Here is a 20,792-nt window from a genome sequence, read left to right as displayed (position 1 = left end):
CCGTACGGGAGTTGCAGCGATGGGACAAGACTGTAACTACCAATTGGATACCATGAAAAAGAGGTTAAAACATTTCTAATAAATTAGAAAAAAAGAAAAAAACTTAGACACTACTTCCCAGACTTAGTTAACTTAGACTTTCGCTACACTACTCCAGAGACTTAGTTAACTTAGACTTAGTTAACGAACCACAAAATATGTACGTTTCCAATATTACAACAAATATTTTGTTCCTGGTTTTGTACTCTAATAATACGTCTATGAAGCTTAAAGGTGTGATGTGAAGGTGGTTAAAGGTGTGACTCACACCAACCTGTTCGTATTTCTCCAGCTCTGTGTGGTAGATCTGTCTGATCTGGGTGAGTTTGGCTCTGTAGTCGGAGTGTTCGATGGAGTTGTCTGAGGCCCCTCCCGAAGCTGCGGCTGCAGCGGCGGCAGCGGCGGATCCACCCCCTTTCTCTGGTCCTGACACACCCTCCGCCAGCAGCATGTTGTCCAGGCGCATGAGCTGGGGGTCGGGAGGGTCCTCCTCCTGGGCACCACGGATGCTGAGGCCTGAGAGACATCAGAGAGAGAGAGAGAGTGACAGTTAGACATGAGGACGTCCAGACCTCCAGATATGACACAGATACAAAGGAGTTTGATACTGTTCTTTTTTTGATAGGGCAGAACCTCCATGGTAACTGAATAATCATTTGTAATTTGTTTAGTGTTCATTCTATACCAGAGGGTGGGTTTGATGGTCTGACCAAGAACCACACCTAGACACACTCTTAAACTGACTCCTCCATGGCTGACTGGCTGATTTCCATGAGGGTAAAAAACATAGAACAGCCCAGATTATGCAGTGCCAGCCTCACAAGTATTGTCTTGTACAGTATCCTGAGCAGTGAGCCGCTAAAGCCAAAATTATTTTCTATAGGTACCTTTCCCTGGATGTCTGTCATATAGCCAAAGTGCAGTGTGGGTAATCCCCTGTGGGAATGGATTGGGTACCTCCTGTGTACGTGCTGTGTTCCTGTCGCCTAAAGCCCGGGCCTGCCTTATTTTATCTACACACTGCACTGCACACTGTGTGTACAGGGAGGCTTACATGACAGCAACATCCATAAACTGACAAATGCTCAACTGCGAGGTGGCACTTCTATTCTCCGAAAGGATGCTAAACAGAGGAATAAACCTCAAGCATGTGTCTGCGTTTTCTGCATGATGCAAAGCCTGAAATCACCACTGTCTGTTGGTTTTCTGTGATTAAAAACAGAGCCAGGGTTCTTCCACACTCTTAACGTTACCATTTTTAGCATTATTCTACTTCATTTACAACTACTCATAGACAATATTTTGCCTTTTTCTCTTCTAAATTGTGCACTTGATTACTGTGCAACTCTAAGATACCTCAGGGCTCGCACGCACAAACACACGCACTCACGCATGCACATACACACACACAAACAAATCATTGAGTGCTGACTTTTGCTATTGTTATCGGGACCCGCTGTTTCTTTTTCTCTTTTCATTCTTTCCTATACATTTCAATCCTAATTAGCCATCAGTCAGCATAGGAGTACACCTGCATGCATAGAGAATGTTGTCATGTGACTGCAGCCGATCAGAATTACCAGCCAAATAAATCTGCATTATTCAGTCCAATAAATTAATAAAAAGGGCACCCAATCTGCAGTAAACACTGAGTGCCCACTTAGACGTTATGATTACCAGGGCTATCTCTATTCAATAATCTGCCAGATATGTAGGGATTTAACAGTTTCTTAAGGCTTCATTAAGATATGGTGAGCCCTTGAATTTTAAATAAGAAGATTAGTAATTCTATTGTGTGAGGCAGTAGCCTAGCAATCAGAGAGGGGCTATACCAGGCACTGACTGTGACCCAGCACACCCAGTGAGTGCTCTCTCTCGCTCTCTGAGACACACATACATAACCACATGTACACGACATTGAAACAGTGATACTATATGGATATTTAAAGTAACATACTGTCACCTCTCTCTCATCACATACCCCATTAACAATCCCCATCGACATTGGTGTGTGTCTCAGATGTGGAGATGCTACTGCAAGACACAAATTTGTGTCTATCTGTGGATCTATTGGCTGGATGTTTGTCTTGTAGTTGTAATGGTGTTAAAGTAGAGGATGCATGTGGCCATTTGTGTTGGAGACATTGATGCTGGAAGAGTTATAGCATCAGGCATGCCAAGCCAAATCACCCATGTGAACAATATGCCATTACTCCACTAACTTTAACCCCATCACCATCATGTCTGTAAAGATGCTGAGCTATTAGTATAGTACCTCTGGTGGTTGTAATATCTGCAGGTTGATTGAGCAAACCGTTTTGCTCAGTGTAGTACTTTTGCCTACCCTTTGCTGCAGACACAAGCTCAAGTCCGCACTTTCCTTTGTGCTGGAGGTGATAGTAAGTAGTTAGGCATGTTTTTCATGTCAGGTATATTAACTAGAACTCTGAGAGCAGCAGTTCACATTTCCACACCAAACCCATGTTGTCACTTTTACTCCACTCACTCTTTATCCAGGGGAAGCACAGCTGGGGGATTTACAGGGTTTCATTCAAACCAAATAATCACAGGCCATAAAGAGCTACTTGTCTCACCATATATTACAGTAAAGTTCCTTTGAGCAATAATGTGTCCATTCAGAGCACGGGCAAACAGAGCGAGACATTAGGAAGTGACGTGCAATCCTATTAGGAAGCTAACGTGTGGAGTGGCCATGACATTTTTATCATACATGTCCATTTCTATTTGGGAAATCAGCGGGATAAAAATGATTACTCCACTGGTCTGAGATTGTTCCACCCCTCCAGCAGCCCACTAGCGTGTGTTTGTGCCAGAGCAGCTATCGAGGCCCATCCATAACAAACAGGTTTGGAAACGCTTCCCCCCTCCACCTGCCTCAACATACAGCAGGGAGCAGCTCCCAGCCAAAAGACCAAGTGCTGTGATTTTCCATCTTCTACTGGATTTCTCTCTACTTGGATTTTTGTTTTTCTCTCATTAAAATCTGTGTTCATATTGTTTACCTAATTTCTACTCAAGGGTTGAAAGGAAGTCGACATTGTGATTAATACATTCATATCAGTGAGGTGTGGTTTTACTTATTATTTTTACATGTTTCAATGTCATATCTGATCCGATGAAATAACACAACTGACAGATGAAGACAAAGCAGGCCTTTCTCTCCCCTCCACTGTTTAGAATCATTTCCGGTTTAGTGCCATTGTCTCGTTTATCACCCCTGCTTGAAGTTCTGACAGTGATCTGAGCAATGCCTCTGGCCACTCTCCTTTCCTCCCACCTCTTTCCCCCTGTGCCTTCTTTTATTCTGGGGGCTTAGCTGACCTTTGGCCCAGCGTTTGTTTACTCTCATCACTGAAGTGTGAGCAGGAGAGTCATAAAGGCAGAGCCCTGCTGGGGTAATGTGAGCTGCTAAGGAGAGGAGCAGGATCAGGGGCTGGAGGAGGGTTATCCACCAGATCATACTGCAGTACTACACTGTCACAGAGAGAAGACCATAACACCTCAGTACATCACAAAGGAAAAGTGAGATATATTTTTATTTAGTGAGATGATTTTCCCTTTTTACATTACTTTGTTTGAATATTTGTTCCACAGATTTAATTATATACCTAATTATTTTCTCTCTACCGCATTTGGTTATATAGAGGGATAAAAACATGGAAAAATACAAACTGCACAATAGTGTGTTGCAAATTGATTGTGAACCATGTGCGTTGTTGTATTTGAAAGAACACATTGTATCTCTGTTACTTCCACTGCTTTCAAAATATCCTGTTCGATACACCTAACCCTGACCCCCTGCAGTTCCTTTCCTGCTCAATGCTCCAACCAAAAGGCCCAGTGCATATCGACACACTGTGCATCTAATTGCATTGATCCACAAAGGTCTCCTAAAGCTAACTAATCGAAACCAAATTTATTTTCTGTCAATATTTGCAAAGGTCATCTCTCTTAGAGCAGGATTCAATCCCAAGCGATACAGACACAGGCAGGCCGTGGCTCTCCTCTCAGCCTGCTGAACAGATCCCACCGAGGTGGCCCCTCTCTGGGTGAGTATTAGTGAGAATCCCTGAACCTTAACCCACCATGTGATTAGAACACAATGCCAAAGCAACACACAAGAGACAACAGAACACAAAGAACACTGTGTCACTACAGACTTGTTTCCATGTCTCTTTTGACTTAATTAATATCATCTCGTTTTCAAAGCCTCCAGATTAGTGGCTCTCGCTTTAGAAGCAGAGAAATGCATCAAATTACCATTGGAAATCTTTTGTTCTGGCCAATAAAACATAAAGATTCTCTTTCATTGATGTCCTTAAAGTCTTTTTTAAGCTTGGCCTATATCCACATGGCACAGAGAATCTGGGAGAATGCCTTCGGGCTCTCTCAAGCATGTACAGTAATTAACACATTAATACACATTAGCTATTCCCAATGTTAATGGTAGGGTAATTACCATACCTGATACCACACTGAGGAAAAGCTAGCACGCATTAGCCACATTTTGTTTCACTTTCTTTCTTACCATAAAAAAGCTGAAAAGGATCCTGTCTAATTCAGGGGCTAAATCATTATATTTCCCCACAGACAGAAACGGTGAATTTGACAGTTCCCTACACATCTGTCAATGCGCGCTCACGCTTTCTCTTTCAAACTGCATCAATAGGAAAAGATACACACCTTACATTACTATTCCATCTCTATAAAAAGAGACTTCAAAGCATTTGAGTTCTTGTTGTATCCACTGTAAACCGCAGAGGGTTTGACTTTAGAGTTGAGGCAGGCAGAGATACTGTAGGGATGAACAAGTGAGCATGCAGATAGATTAAATACAGAGTAATAGAGGGCAGGGAAAGGACCCTAAACTGGGGAATCCCTGTCTAGCATGATGATGTATTTCCTCCCAGTGCGGTGATTGATAAGGCCCATTGACAGTGAAGTGTTACAGCCCCCTGGTACTGGGTCAAGACTTCTCTCATCATACGCCACCAGCACACTTTAAACGGACAGCACAGGGGGCGGGGAAGAAAACGTGACAAAAAGTGGCTCCGGTCAAAGAAGATCCCTGTCAGTTCAGGTAGCCTTTGTCCTTCGATGATGATGCTCTCCTCTCCCAAAGGCTTTGACAAGAGAATGGGGAGAGGGGATGGGTTAGGGGGTGGGAAAAGATAACCCAAACAAACATCTTGTAGACATTTTGCCGAACACACCAAAATGAATCACTGTCCCATTGTGGCATTGACATTTGTGGAAAGTGACACACGGCATGACAGACCACAGGGAGAGGATGGGAGACAACTGAGGGAGGGACACTGGGTAAACAAGGCCTACTGTCACTTGCTGTGTCCGTGTGTCCGTGTCCGAGTCCGTGTGTGTGTGTGTGTGTGTGTGTGTGTGTGTGTGTGTGTGTGTGTGTGTGTGTGTGTGTGTGTGTGTGTGTGTGTGTGTGTGTGTGTGTGTGTGTGTGTTTGTCCACTCTGGATGTTGCCCTCTCAGACTTTGAGTGGGCAGGTGGCCAAGTGGCGCAGTGATGGCTGACCAGGCCTGGCTGTGGCGGCCGCACGCAGCGGTCAGGGAGACTGGCCAAATGAGTGGACAGGACCTCCTCTACAGATCATCACACTGACTGACCCTACAGAACACATACAGCATGGGGCTCAAGCACAGGGCTGCACTAGCAGCCCAGAATCAGCACCAATCATTAACTGCCTGTTAAAGCATTTACCATCAATACTCACATAAACCTAGAATACAAATATACCTTAAATGGTACCTTGATCTAATTATTTAGTAACAAAGAAAATGAGATTTACAGTAAAGTAGTATTATAGCATTTCAAGATAACTAACAGCATTTGCTGCTTTTTCCTCTCTTATTTCATTTCATATCTGATATACTTTTGGTTTTTAGCTACTAGCCTCAATATACTGCAAATGTACCCTAATTCTTTATTCAGACCCCAAGCACATAATGCAAATGTGGCACTGAAAGCCAGTTATGAAATACCCAAAGGCAACTAATCTTTCCTCCCTTTGCAGCCTTCTCTGCAGCTCCCTAATTAGAAGATGGAGATTGCACGAAACCAGGTCACACAGCAGGTCCTGTACACACAGACAACCAGGCACATATAGATACCACTTCATCTAAATATAATGTGTATGAAGCCATGCATACATTACTCTAAAGGCTAAGGGTGAAACAAATAATACTCCTTCTGTCATTAATCCCATGTTTTTACTGTATTCCTCTAAATAAATGGTTTCGGCTTGAGGCATTTGTGTGTGTGTGTGTGTGGTGTGTGTTTGTGTGCATGAGTCCACGCATGCGTGCAAGCTTGTGTGTGTGTGTGTGTGTGTGTGTGTGTGTGTGTGTGTGTGTGTGTGTGTGTGTGTGTGTACTCATGAACTATAAAGCAGCATTGGGAACATACAGCAGACCATGATCCAGTGCCAGACACAATATTCTTTGCAATGGCATTTCTACACGAGAGATGACAGTCCATCATTTAGATTTTGTTTCAGTGAATCCACGGGAGAGCCTGCACTGCCTGAAAAAGAGGGGAGCTGTTTCCCTCTGAAGAGTGCATTTTATAGGGAAGAATATGACTCGAAATTATAGATTAACATTCTCTTCCCAGACGAGCTAACATATATAGCCCCAATTGCAGGTGGAGGCAGAGGCTGTACCGTTGGAAATGGGTGTCTTTGACAGCCATCATACTGCTGAGCGGTGAGACATGTTGAGATGCTCACCAATGAGAACACATATACATTTGTTTTTTACAGTGTTTATAACCTAAGGTAAATAGTGGCTGTGATTTGGAGGGACAGAATGTTCAGCCAAAGTCTCATGTACCTGAAAAGGAGCATCACGGCTGCTGGCGTATTGTTGTGCCTGATGCTGCAGGTTGCTATGGTCTGTACAGTGACAGTGAGGAGGAGCTAGTCAGATCAACGTACAGTGCCAACAACACCATGTGACAGATGCAGGACAGAGAGGATGGACATTAGAACAGAGACTACCAGGAAGGCTGCCAATCTACTCTTAATTAGCTCCCCTTTTACTCAACGCATCACATCATATCCATCGCAAGAACTGTGACAGTACTAAAGTGATATTGTGGTTTAATATAAACTATTATAATAGTGATTTACAATAAAATAACCATTTGAAATAATCATTTCAACAAAAAATTGCTATCGGGAAAAACCCTTTGAAGTTTGTGTTATGATGGTGCTACTCCTTGTTGTCTAATATGCAATGGACAAGGTAAAAAATATGATTTGTTTCTAATTATTCTCAGAGTGTATTTTACACACCATTTAATGAGTTCGTCTGGAGACATGGCCATGGGCTGTGACTTCCTTCCCCAGTTATCCATGATGAACTGTGCAGTCTCCACCACGTCACCCCCATCAAGTGAATCAAGTCCCTATCCCCACTCAATTCCCTACAAAGGGCTTCACCGGAGCAGAGAAGACACACAACTGAAGCAGCACAACAGCTACCGTGCCATTTTGTCTCGACATACCAGGAGAGAGGGAGGTGGGGGGGACAGAGCGAGGGGCTCGCTCCCATAATTACAGTAATTAACAGTTGCAGATTTAATTGGAAGGGAAGGCATTAACGGGAGGAACATTGCAGCGGCGTGTGCAGAGGGAACCTTTGCGGCACGGGGCTTTTGTCTGGTACACACCTAATGGAGCCCTGGCTTGCTGGCTGGGCTGCGGTTGCGCTGCATCCCACTGCTGACACAACAAGCGTTGGGTTCAGACGCCGGGGCTTGTCACGACTCAGACTGGAGGCAGATAATTAGGTGCCAGGTTAATGAGAGCATGGGCTCTTGATGGCATTTGGTTACTGTATGTGGGCAGTTAATGATTTTGTTTTTGTGTTTTTTGTTGCGCACTTGTGTGGAAAATATAGCCCATTACTCACCTCGGCCTCTGAGTTGAATGTAGTGATGGAGTGGCAAAGGGCTGTAGCTATGAGCCTTTTTAAAATGGCTAACGTTGAATACCTCCAGACAACCTAGAATTTTATAACAGATGTGTGGAAACATACATTTAATCTCAATTTCCTTGAAGCAACCTGCTGACCTTTTCAGACTGTATTGCCCTATGTCACCGCTTTCTATGTACAAAATCCCTATAGACATCAAGCAGACCATGAGGTTCCAGGTCAAATGCAGTATATTGCCATGCACACACAAGAACAAAGAAAACTGGGCACAAAGAAACCCCAAGTGTTAATATATGGTATCGACTTTCATAATGTGTTTGTGAAATCCAATACCCCTTTGAAAAGCACTGCTTTTACATTCATAGGATTAATTGGCAATAAATCCACAGAGACATCCTCTTTCTCATGCAAACGGCTCCACACCTTCTATTTTGGAGTGTGTTGTTGTCTTGCCTGTGGTGGCTAATTAGTGGTATTCCATAAATGTGCACCTATAAGCTTTGGTTAAGATGGCATCTGTGTGAAAGTTAGGCTCGGCCCTAATGTATGTGCTCTCTGTCACCGGCCGCATGGCAAATGACTCGACAAAACACAAGACAATGTCCAAGGACCAGTCAGACCTTCCCCCGTCAAGGGGCCAAAATATATTTCTCTCTCAACAGTATCCAGAGAATTGGCAATTGGAATGTGTGTTAGTGATGCTAAGGCATCCATGTTTGATATAAAGTGCATTCAGAAAGTATTCAGGCTCCTTGACTTTTACAACCTTATTCTAAAATGGATTTAATCGGTTTTTTCCCTCATCAATCTACACACAATACCCCATTATGACAAACCCAAAACAGGTTTTTAGATTTTTTTGCAAATGTATAATAATAATAAAAAAACTGAAATATCACATTTAGATAAGTATTCCAAACCTTTACTCAGTACTTTGTTGAAGCACCTTTGGCAGTGATTACAGCCTTGAGTCTTCTTGGGTATGACACTACAAGCTTGGCACACCTGTATTTGGGAGTTTCTCCCATTGTTCTCTGCAGATCCTCTCAAGCTCTGTCAGGTTGGATGGGGAGCGTTGCTGCACAGCTATTTTCAGATCTCTCCAGAGATGTTCGATCAGGTTCAAGTCCGGGCTCTGGCTAGGCCACTCAAGGACATTCAGAGACTTGTCCCGGAGCCACTTCTGCATTGTCTTGGCTATGTGCTTGGGGTCGTTGTCCTGTTGGAAGGTGAACCTTTGCCCCAGGCTAAGGTCCTGAGCGCTATGGACCAGGTTTTCATCAAGGATCTCTATGTACTTTGCTCCATTCATCTTTCCCTCGATCCTGACTAGTCTCCCAGTCCCTGCCGCTAAAAAACATCCCCACAGCATGATGCTGCTACCACCATGCTTCACCGTAGGGATGGTGCCATATTTCCTACAAATGTGATGCTTGGCATTCAGGCCAAAGAGTTCAATCTTGGTTTTATCAGACCAGAGAATTTTGTTTCTCATGGTCTGAGAGTCTTTAGGTGCCTTTTGTCAAACTCCAAGCGGGCTGTCATGCCTTGTACTGAGGAGTGGCTTCTGTCCCGTGTGGCTCAGTTGGTAGAGCATGGTGTTTGCAACGCCAGGGTTGTGGGTTCGATTCCCACGGGGGACCAGTACGGAGAAAAAGTACAGAGAAAAAGTACGGAGAAAAAGAAAAAAAATAATGTATGAAATGTATGCATTCACTACTGTAAGTTGCTCTGGATAAGAGTGTCTGCTAAATGACTAAAATGTAAAAATGTAAAAAATGTCTGGCCACTCTACCATAAAGGCCTGATTGGTGGAGTGCTGTAGAGATGGTTGTCCTTCTGGAAGTTTCTCCCATCTCCACAGAGCAACTCTTGAGCTCTGTCAGAGTGACAATTGGGTTCTTCTTCCATTTAAAAATGATGGAGGCCACTGTGTTCTTTTGGAGGTTCAATGCTGCAGAAATGTTTTGGTAACCTTCTGCAGATCTGTGGCTCGACACAATCCTGTCTCTGAGCTCTACGGACATTTCCTTCAACCTTTGGCTTGGTTTTTGCTCTGGCATGCACTGTCAACTGTGGGACCTTATATAGTAAGGGGTGTGCCTTTCCAAATCATGTCCAATCAATTATATTTACCACAGGTGGACTCCAATTAAGTTGTAGAGAGTCTGAAAACTTATGTGAATAAGGTATTTCTGTTTTTATTTTTAATACACCCTTCCTGTCTCAGCCTCCAGTATTTATACTGCAATAGTTTATGTGTCGGGGGGCTAGGATCAGTCTGTTATATTTCTCCTGTCTTATCCGGTGTCCTGTGTGAATTTAAGTATGCTCCCTCTAACTCTCTCTCTCTTTCTCTCTTCTCTCGGAGGACCTGAGCCCTAGGACCATGCCTCAGGACTACCTGGCCTGATGACTCCTTGCTGTCTCCAGTCCACCTGCTGTCCCCAGTCCACCCCAGTCCACCTGCAGCTGCTCCAGTTTCAACTGTTCTGTCTACCCTGACCTGTTCACCGGACGTGCTACCTTGTCCCGGACCTGCTGTTTTCGACTCTCTCTCTCTACCACACCTGCTGTCTCTAACTCTGAATGATCGGCTATGAAAAGCCAACTGACATTTACTCCTGAGGTGCTGACCTGTTGCACCCTCTACAACCACTGTGATTATTATTACTTGACCCTGCTGGTCATCTATGAACGTTTGAACATCTTGGCCATGTACTGTTATAATCTCCACCCGGCACAGCCAGAAGAGGACTGGCCACCTGTCAGAGCCTGTTTCCTCTATAGGTTTCTTCCTAGGTTCCTGCCTTTCTAGGGAGTTTTTCCTAGCCACCGTGCTTCTACATATGCATTGCTTGCTGTTTGATGTTTTAGGCTGGGTTTCTGTATAAGCACTTTGTGACATCGGCTGATTTAAAAAGGGCTTTATAAATACATCTGATTGATTGATGATTTGATTGATTGATTGATGAGGAAAATGTTTTATTTCATCAATTTTAGAATGAGGCAGTAACATAACAAAATGTGGGAAAAGTAAAGGGGTCTGAATACTTTCCGAATGCACTGTATATCTGAAACTTGTCCCCTGAGGAGAACTCTTGACGCTATCTACATGGATGTATGATCTCTGTGGTAACTTGTAACTGTACAGGGTAACTAAACCACTCTATGCAAAGGGATTTTAGTGTCTTTAGGAATTCTGCCTTATCTGGTCTCACTCCCCCACACAAACCTTTATTTAGATGCTGTGACATCCTGTGGAGATTGACTGATTAGATTACTGTAACTTGGTTTAGTTTGATTGGTCAATGGTGGTTGGTTTCGGTTTTAAAGAGTCACATATTCAGATGCTATAAATGGAATGAAATGCCTTTGTTCTACCTCTTGCTCCTGTTATCCACTCCGCAGAAAGGTTGTATGAACATTTTTCTCTTGTAGGCCTGTAATGTTTTTTATGCTTTACTTTGTAACTCTGGGATCTTCATGCCTAGATTGTGAATGCCTTGTGATGCTAGTATTGCCTTGTAACTTAAGCTTTATGGCTTGTATGTGATTCCATCCATTTTACAATGTAATTCAATATCTGCCTTTGATATAGACAATTCTTAGACCTTTCTCGACCTTCCAATTCCAGTAACTCAACTATAGTCTCTACATATTGCTAAATTATCTTTATGGAGTCAAATAATTCATTTAATAGGCATATAGTCTTATTACAGGTCACATGTGAGGTATATACAGTATAATACACATATCAAATATTACCCCACTACAAAAGGTTTCAATATCCTCACAGCGGGAAATAAAAGGGGTTTATTCAGAAATAAAAAATCATGTAAATAATGTCTGAGGGTTTAGGCTGGGATAGGGATCATCACATCCACTGTGACTCTGGTGTTCATATTCATTATCATTTATTGCCCAACATATTGGACGTGTTAGTTCTGCAGATTAGCCAGGGAGAGATGATGTTTAGAGCTTTTCCAAATCTTTACTTCTATTACTCAGACGCATGTGCAAATAATATATATTCAACTACAATGTACAATCCTAAAAAAAATAATGTAAAGAGCTTCAAATGTTTCCTTATTTGTGCATATTTAATGCATGGGCAAAATCATGGATTAAAATAAATATAAAATCATATAAAAAAAACTCTACTAACTACTATAGTAGTATAGAATATGTAGCTATGTAGCATTTATGTATGGTTAATGTGTAGCCTGTAACATACTGTACAGTGCATGGCGGTATGATAAAGTGCTTCTGAGAATATTTGCCGGGCTCCCATATACAGTGAGGGAAAAAAGTATTTACATAGAAAATCTGTGGAGGGAGCTGAAGGTTCGAGTTGCCAAACGTCAGCCTCGAAACCTTAATTACTTGGAGAAGATCTGCAAAGAGGAGTGGGACAAAATCCCTCCTGAGATGTGTGCAAACCTGGTGGCCAACTACAAGAAATGTCTGACCTCTGTGATTGCCAACAAGGGTTTTGCCACCAAGTACTAAGTCATGTTTTCAGAGGGGTCAAATACTTATTTCCCTCATTAAAATGCAAATCAATTTATAACATTTTTGACATGCGTTTTTCTGGATTTTTTTGTTGTTATTCTGTCTCTCACTGTTCAAATAAACCTACCATTAAAATTATAGACTGATCATTTCTTTGTCAATGGGAAAATGTACAAAATCAGCAGGGGACCAAATACTTTTTTCCCTCACTGTATGTGTGAAGTGCGCATACCCGCTCTGGCCTGCGGACATGCCCTTGTATATGTGTGTGTAACTCAGCCAGGAATAATGTAAATGTCTAGAGAGTCTTAAGACTGAGCAGGCCCGTATAAAAGTGCCCTGTTTAAGGCTAGTAAAACAAGTCAATAAATACAGGAAGCCCGAGCTGTCTGCTGCGACTCTCCTGAACGAAAACAGGTGAAAAGCTTAATTTCAACATGACACTACTGGATGACAGCAGCATTATGAGCCCTCATACATTCTGACTATCACTCGCCACTAGCTACACATACAGTACCAGTCAAAAGTTTGGACACACCTACTCATTCAAGGGTTTTTCTTAATTTGTATTATTTTCTACATTATAGAATAATATTGAAGACATCAAAACTATGAAATAACACATATGGAATCATGTGGTAACCAAAAATGTGTTAAACAAATCTAAATATATTTTAGATTCTTCAAAGTAGCCAACCTTTGCCTTGATGACAGCTTTGCATTCTCTCAACCAGCTTCATGAGGTAGTCACCTGGAATGCATTTCAATTAACTTCTTAAAAGTTAATTTGTGGATTTCTTTTCTTCTTAATGTGTTTGAGCCAATCAGTTGTGTTGTGACAAGGTAGGGGTGGTATATAGAAGATAGGCAAGAACAGCTCAAATAAGCAAAGAGAAACGACAGCCCATCATTACTTTAAGACATGAAGGTCTCGCAATCCAGAAAATGTCAAGAACTTTGAACGTTTCTTCAAGTGCAGTCGCAAAAACCATCAAGCGCTATGATGAAACTGGATCTCATGAGGACCGCCACAGGAAAGGTAGACCCAGAGTTAGCTCGGCTGTAGAGGATACGTTCATTAGAGTTAACTGCACCCAAGATTGCAGCCCAAATAAATGCTTCACAAAGTTCAAGTAACAGACACTTCTCAACATCAACTGTTCAGAGGAGACTGTGTGTATTAGGCCTTCATGATCAAATTGCTGCAAAGAAACCACTACTAAAGAAGACCAACAATAAGAAGAGACTTGCTTGGGTCAAGAAACACGAGCAATGGACATTAGACTGGTGGAAAACTGTCCTTTGGTCTGATGTATCCAAATTTGAGATGTTTGGTTCCAACCACCGTGTCTTTGTGAGAAGCAGAGTAGGTGAATGGATGATTTCTGCATGTGCAGTTCCCACAGTGAAGCATGGAGGAGGAGGTGTGATGCTGTGCTTTGCTGGTGACACTGTCGGTGATTTATTTTGAATTCAAGGCACACTTAATCAGCATGGCTACCACAGCATTCTGCAGTGATACGCCATCCAATCTGGTTTGCGCTTAGTGGGACTATCATTTGTTTTTCAACAGGACAATGACCCAACACAGGGCTATTTGACCAATAAGGAGAGTGATAGAGTGCTGCATCTGATGACCTGGCCTCCACAATCACCTGACCTCAACCAAATTGAGATGGTTTGGGATGAGTTGGACTGCAGAGTGAAGGAAAAGCAAGCAACAAGTGCTCAGCATATGTGGGAACTCCTTCAAGACTGTTGGAAAAGAATTCCAGGTGAAGTTTTTTGATTACTGCATGATTCCATATATATTTTTTCATAGTTGATGTCTTCACTATTATTCTACAATGTAGAAAATAGTAAAAATAAAGAAAAACCCTTGAATGAATAGTTGTGTCCAAACTTTTGACTGGTACTGTATCTGTCAACAGTACACTAGCCTGCATCCTAGGAGTAAACAAAGCATCCACTTCCACAGAGTGGACTGTCAGTCCACAGCTGGTTGTGTTGGGCAGTGATGCTGCCTAGTTACTGACCCAGGCCGTGAACTTTCTCTCCATCTCTCTCTCCCTACCCTTTTTCATTTATTCTCTCATAAGGCCCAGCAGCATGAGACAGCACAGGTAGGAAGGTATAGTTCCCTTCCCGTTTGCTCTCCAAATGGGAGGGGGATGACACAGACTCACCTAAATCGAAACACCATTACGAAGGCAAACACTACACTATAAAAACTGTTATCTGATTACAGGTGAGAACAAACCATGGCTTTCTATTTTTTACATTATGCCAACACTGCAGAAAAGCAAATATTCTTAGGTCTAGTCCATTTGGTGTTCTTTCCCTCGTCTCCATAGCTGCAAGCCACACAGGATATGTTTACCAATGGGAAGAGTTCCGCTGCAAACAGGCTACAGGACTGTATGTTTCATATTTCTGACTTTATTTATGAATACACACAGGTCGTATATGACATTGAGGCCAACCTCAGTCCTTTAAAAACCCACCTGATATTCAATCGCTGTATGTGTTTACCAATTTCCATTTCTTTTGCAGGTTTTTAGGGGGGATTATGTATGAAGTATCATGGCTGCATGTACTGCACACGTCTGCACAACAATGCAACATCTACCTCTATGGAAATGTATGGAGTGGGAGATGCCATAAGACAAATCTACAGGAACAAATATTAGGTATTTTTTCCCCTCAGACAATACCACCACCGGTACTATACACCAAATGTGGCAAGCCTACAATCCTGCGGTAAGCGATACAAATCCCCTGGACAAAATGAAATGTATTAAACATGTGGATTTCATAAATCTAGCCTCCCTCGCTTTGGGTCAGAGGTAGAGTCACTATAGAGCCCAGCATGCAGTTTCTCTGAGGTCTGTTACTCAAAGTCAGAAGTGCTCTGTCAGCTATTAAACTGAACACCAGCAAAAGCAGCAAGTGTATGACAATCAGGAGAAGCCTATAAATCATGCATCTCAGTCCAGGAGTTGTTGTCTTACAAACAGGGAACATTGACTTAGTAGGATGTTACAGGGTAACTATTATAGGTTCCAATGGTAGTGACTCTAGAGCAGTAGCTGTAACCTGCCCATTTTGCACTGGGAATGGCAGTAATGATGTTGTTTGCTCTTTTCTAGCTCCCATATTGATGGTTGATGAGAAATCTGAATAAAAACCATCTAATTCAGACCCAAAGACAAATAGTTCACCCGGAAATAGGAGGGAGATATTCCTCAAGGTCCAGCACCCGGCAGCATTGCTCTTCTTGTTCAAGATAGCTAGTATTAGTGTTGTCCCGGGTCCAAGCCGTATGCAGTGTTAAACACCCAACTGGGATCCTTTTAACCTTGAGCAGCATACCAAAGGTAGAGGCAGCCTGGGGCTATGGGGGGACTGAGTTCCACAACTCCCAGTGCCATGCTGCTCCACAGTGGGGGCCCAACATAGCCAGATTGGTAGAGAGGCCTTGTGGTAATAGGGCTGAACAGGGAGGAGGTGGGGGCTAGGTGGGAGGTGGGGGCACCAAACCCATTCATCTGGACCAGTGGTACTACATTCATTTGAATTGTTTCATTATTTATTGTCTGGCCATCTCACTAAGCAGGGATACAGGAGGAAATTGCAAACACATTCACCTTGGTAGAAACAGTGGTGCTATTTGAGCATCTGCTCCCAGTCTGTTCACAAGACATTTAGGGTAATTATTTCTCTAGCTTGATGGATAATCTGTGATCACTGAAGATCAGAACGAGCTAAGAAAAGACAGACAGTAATTGTCATTGTTCTGTGACTCTCCCTGATAGTTGAATGACTTTTGAGTATCTCGTAAGTCAACTGTAAAACTTGTTTTAAGGAAACAAACACAGAAATCTTCAGATTCAGTCAGATCCTTGGCAACAAGCTCACACTAACAAATGCAAACTATTTCCTACTAAAATCTCTCATTGGAGACATGGCATCTGCCATGTTGACTACAACTCGGATCTGAATACTTTAAAGACATTTTTGAAACAGACGCTGTCTATAAGGGGGGTTCATAACAAAAAGGGGCATAGTAGAAAATACCACAAATGTCACATCAGTGACTAGACTGCCATGTACATGCCATTACTAGCTAGCATGTTCTTTGCTAAAATTGCAAGCCAATAGCATTTGTGTCAAAGTAGGGAAAAGAAAGGAAACAATAAGGAATGTGTGGAAAAACTGTAGGTTAGGGCAGAAGTGCAGTGGGCTAATAGATGCCCAGTACAGTAGTCCTATGAACTCCATTACTTTGATTTCCTGTGTCCCTCCCTACCAGGCTGTCCTTAGAGCACACTGAGATTCCTAGCACAGCCAGAGTGTATGACGGTAATTTGGAAGCCGACTGTACATGTGGGCAGAGTGGATATAATAAACTAGTCAGAGTTCAGGTGGGCCTTCGCGCTTCAGCAAACAAAGGAAATGAGGGGTGCTCAACAACAATGACAAAAATCATTAGAAGGGCTTACCAAGAAAAACTTCCAAAAGGACTAATTAAGGCTGAAAGGAGTTGGAGCACTCAACAAAAAAAGCAGAGATTGATTTATTTTAGCTCACTTTATTCCTTTGTACAGGATGTGAATAGGTGACTGACGTTTTGACGTCAAGCTGACATCTTCCTCAGAGTGACCTGACCATTGGGTATATGTTGTGTATTGGGTATATGTTATGAAATTGTTAGATATTACTTGTTAGATATTACTGCACTGTCGGAGCTAGAAACACAAGCATTTCGCTACACCCGCATTAACATCTGCTAAACACGTGTATGTATGTGACCAATAAAATTTGATTTGAACATTGCACTTAGCTCCTATTTATAGCCTAGTGGCCCATTGAGACACAACAATGTAAGAAAATAATAACTATTATATGTTTCAAGGTAAATGGCAAATTGTCGCACAAAATAATACTAATAATAAGATAAATAATGTGTCTCGTTAATCAATAGGCCATGTCAAAATATACATAGATGATAGTTGGTTGTCTGTGAATCCGGAAACACAGCAACCCCAGAAATCTAAGCAACAACATTATAGAAACGAGGACAGTGAAAAATCATTGTTTAGCCCCTTAGGAGCCACAGTGTCTTATGAGTTTCTACCTCAAATTAGTTATTTAGGACGTTTTTCTTAGTAAGCTCTTCTCATAACAAATTTGTATTTGAACCAAGTAGATATTTTTTTCACTCAAGCTCATATTATTAGTTGTGCAAAAACAAATACAGTGCCTTCAGTATCCACACCCCTTGACTTTTTACACATTTTGTTTTGTTACAAAGTGGGATTAAAATCGATTGAATTGTCATTTTTTTGTCAACGGTCTACATAAAATACTCTGTAATGTCAAAGTGGATGAAAAATTCTAACATTTGTAAACAAAAAAATAACTAAAATGTAAAACGAATATACCGTAATTGATTAGATAAGTAATCAACCCCCAGTATCGAGTCAATACATTTTAGAATCACCTTAGGCAGCGATCACAGCTGTGAGTCTTTCTGGGTAAGTCTCTAAGAGCTTTACACACCAGGATTGTACAATATTTGCACACTATTATTTTTTTCATTCTTCAAGCTCTGTTAAGTTGGTTGTTGATCATTGCTAGACAGCCATTTTCAAGCCATAGATTTGCAAGCCAATTTAAGTCAAAACTGTAACTAGGCCACTTAGGAACATTCAATGTCGTCTTGGTAAGCAACTCCAGTGCATATTTGGCCTTGTGTTTTAGGTTATTGTCCTGCTGAAAGGTGAATTTGTCTCACACTATCTGTTGGAAAGCAGACTGAAAAAAGTTTTTCTCCAGGATTTTGCCTGTGCTTAGCTATATTTGGTTTATTTTTATCATTAAAAAAAATCCCTTGCAGATGACAAGAATACCCATAACATGACGCAGCCACCACCATGCTTGAAAATATGAAGCATGGTGGTACTCATTGATGTCTTGTGTTGGATTTGCCCCAAACATAACGCTTTGTATTCAGGACATAACGTTCATTTATTTGCCACATTTTTTGCAGTTTTACTTTAGTGCCTTGTTGCAAACAGGATGCATGTTTTGGAATATTATTATTATGTACAGGCTTTCGTCTTTTCACTCTGTCAATTAGGTTAGTATTATGGAGTAACTACAATGTTGTTGATCCATCCTCAGTTTTCAACTATCACAGCCATTAAACTCTGTAACTGAAAGTCACTAAATTCATTATTGCCTCATGGTGAAATCCCTGAGCAGTTTCCTTCCTCTCCGGCAACTGATTAAGAAAGGACGCCTGTATCTTTGTAGTGACTGGGTGTATTGATACACCATCCAAAGTGTAATTAATAACTTTACCATACTCAAAGGGATATACAACGTCTGATTTTTTTATTTTTACCCATCTACTAATAGGTGTCCTTCTTTGCGAGGCATTGGAAAACCTCCCTGGTCTTTGTGGTTGAATCTGTGTTTGAAATTCTCCTTACAGATAATTGTATGTGTGGGGTACAGAGATGAGGTAGTCATTCAAAAATCATGTTAAACACTTATTGCACACACAGTCCATGCAATTTATTATGTGACTTGTTAAGCGCATTTTTACTCTTGAACTTACTTAGGCTTGCCCTAACTAAGAGGTTTAATACTTATTCACTCAAGACATTTCAGCTTTTCAATTTTTATTAATTTGTAAACATTTCGAAAAACATAATTCCACTGATATTATGGGGTATGATGACAAACAAATCGCAATGTAATCCATTTTAACTTCAGGCTGTAACACAACACAATTTGGAAAAAGTCAAGGGGTGTGAATACTTTCTGAAGGCACTATACAGCCCACACCCGTTGAATCATTCAATTCCTATTTCCAAGTATAATTTTAAAGGAAAATTGTGACAGCTGATGATTACTTCATCACAGAGTAATGACAGATTCCAAAGTTTTCTAATGAAATATTTAGGAGTACTGCAGGCAGCTGTGAATTTTCTAAGGAATAACACAGATTGGAGAAGAAACCTATATGCATATTTTATGCCATAGAGAACTAATCCATATTTTATGCCATAGGGAACGAATACATATATTTTCCTCCAGGCCACCTACTTTGTAATAAAGGACTGGGAGTCTATAGATGTGCTAATGTCGCTGAGCAGAATTAATATGGGAGAGAAATTGCTTTCACACAATGATGTCAAAAGGAATATGTCACTGTATGATCATGTGGAATAAAGATAAGATTTTTTTCTCCATGAGTGAGTATTTTGTTAATGGGTTCATTATTCCCTTTAAGAATAAAGAAACCAGTCATTTTTATGAACCTTGAATCAGCTTCTATTGAAAGTGGTTAAAAGCATTTTATTTTTCAACAGGGATATTCAGTTGAAAATGTAACAGCTTTCTTATAAATTTAACAAAGAGTAACTGACAAGTGACAGTTATGGTATGGCAATTTTTGCGAGATGAGTTTTTGTAGAAGTACAAAGCCTGGATGCAAGAGGGTTAAGTCTTTATATAGACAGCAGGGTGGTCCTGTTACACAGCCAACATCATTGATTCTAGGAAACAATTCCTGATCAATACCCACATACAAGCCTCCTCCTAACAAAGACCTGCATGCAGACTTCATGTGCAGTATCATATCTCAAAAACAGATAGTTCTGGATAAATACAGTAAGACTCATTCCACAAGCATACTGCAATAGCACATACTGTACCCACTGTAACTCTGTAACTCTCCACTGTAACTCTTCTGGGTGCTATTATTCAACAGTAGCACAATACTGTTTTCTTCTGACCTATGGTCATCTTTAGTTGTAATTTGTTTGTTTTGTCTTTCACAAGCTTTTCCTTTCAGTAACTGTTACTCAGACTCACTCTCATTTCCATACACACTTCCTCATGCAATAAGCATCATTGTCACAGTTCCTTCCCTTCCAAATGGCTCTGCCTCCACCATCTGCAGGCATTCCCAGAAACACTGCTTTGAATCTGCCATAATGATGCATGACTAACTACAGTTAAAGTGCTGCAGTCTGTTGGCAAAAAGCAGTCAAGCACTTTGCCAGTGTCACTACGGATATGTGAGACAGTTGAAGGTTGACATTGAATAAAAGGCAGTGACAGGTGCTCTGTGTGTGTGTGATTGTGTGTGTGTGAGTTAATGTGTACACTGCATTTATGAGTGTGTATGTGTGTGTGTGTGTGTGTGGACCATGGCCCAACAGCTTTGAGTGTGTTTT

At 41.5% G+C, this 20,792-nt stretch overlaps 1 protein-coding gene across 10 annotated transcripts in view; it reads right to left on the bottom strand.

Annotated features, from left to right (window-relative positions):
* The window catches only part of pbx3b (pre-B-cell leukemia homeobox 3b), an 85,078-nt gene that overhangs the window by 21,499 nt on the left and 42,787 nt on the right, over positions 1-20,792 (bottom strand). For all 10 annotated transcript variants that reach the window (XM_029717228.1, XM_029717225.1, XM_029717223.1 and 7 more), the window contains exon 3: positions 314-555. In XM_029717228.1, the coding sequence (XP_029573088.1) occupies positions 314-555 (242 nt within the window). The remainder of the gene's footprint in view (positions 1-313; positions 556-20,792) is intronic.

The sequence above is a fragment of the Salmo trutta genome, chromosome 27, assembly GCF_901001165.1.
Source record: "Salmo trutta chromosome 27, fSalTru1.1, whole genome shotgun sequence".
Taxonomy (NCBI): Eukaryota; Metazoa; Chordata; class Actinopteri; order Salmoniformes; family Salmonidae; genus Salmo; species Salmo trutta.
The sequence above is the reverse complement of the archived record's forward strand: the minus strand, read 5'-3'. Positions and strand labels throughout refer to the sequence as shown.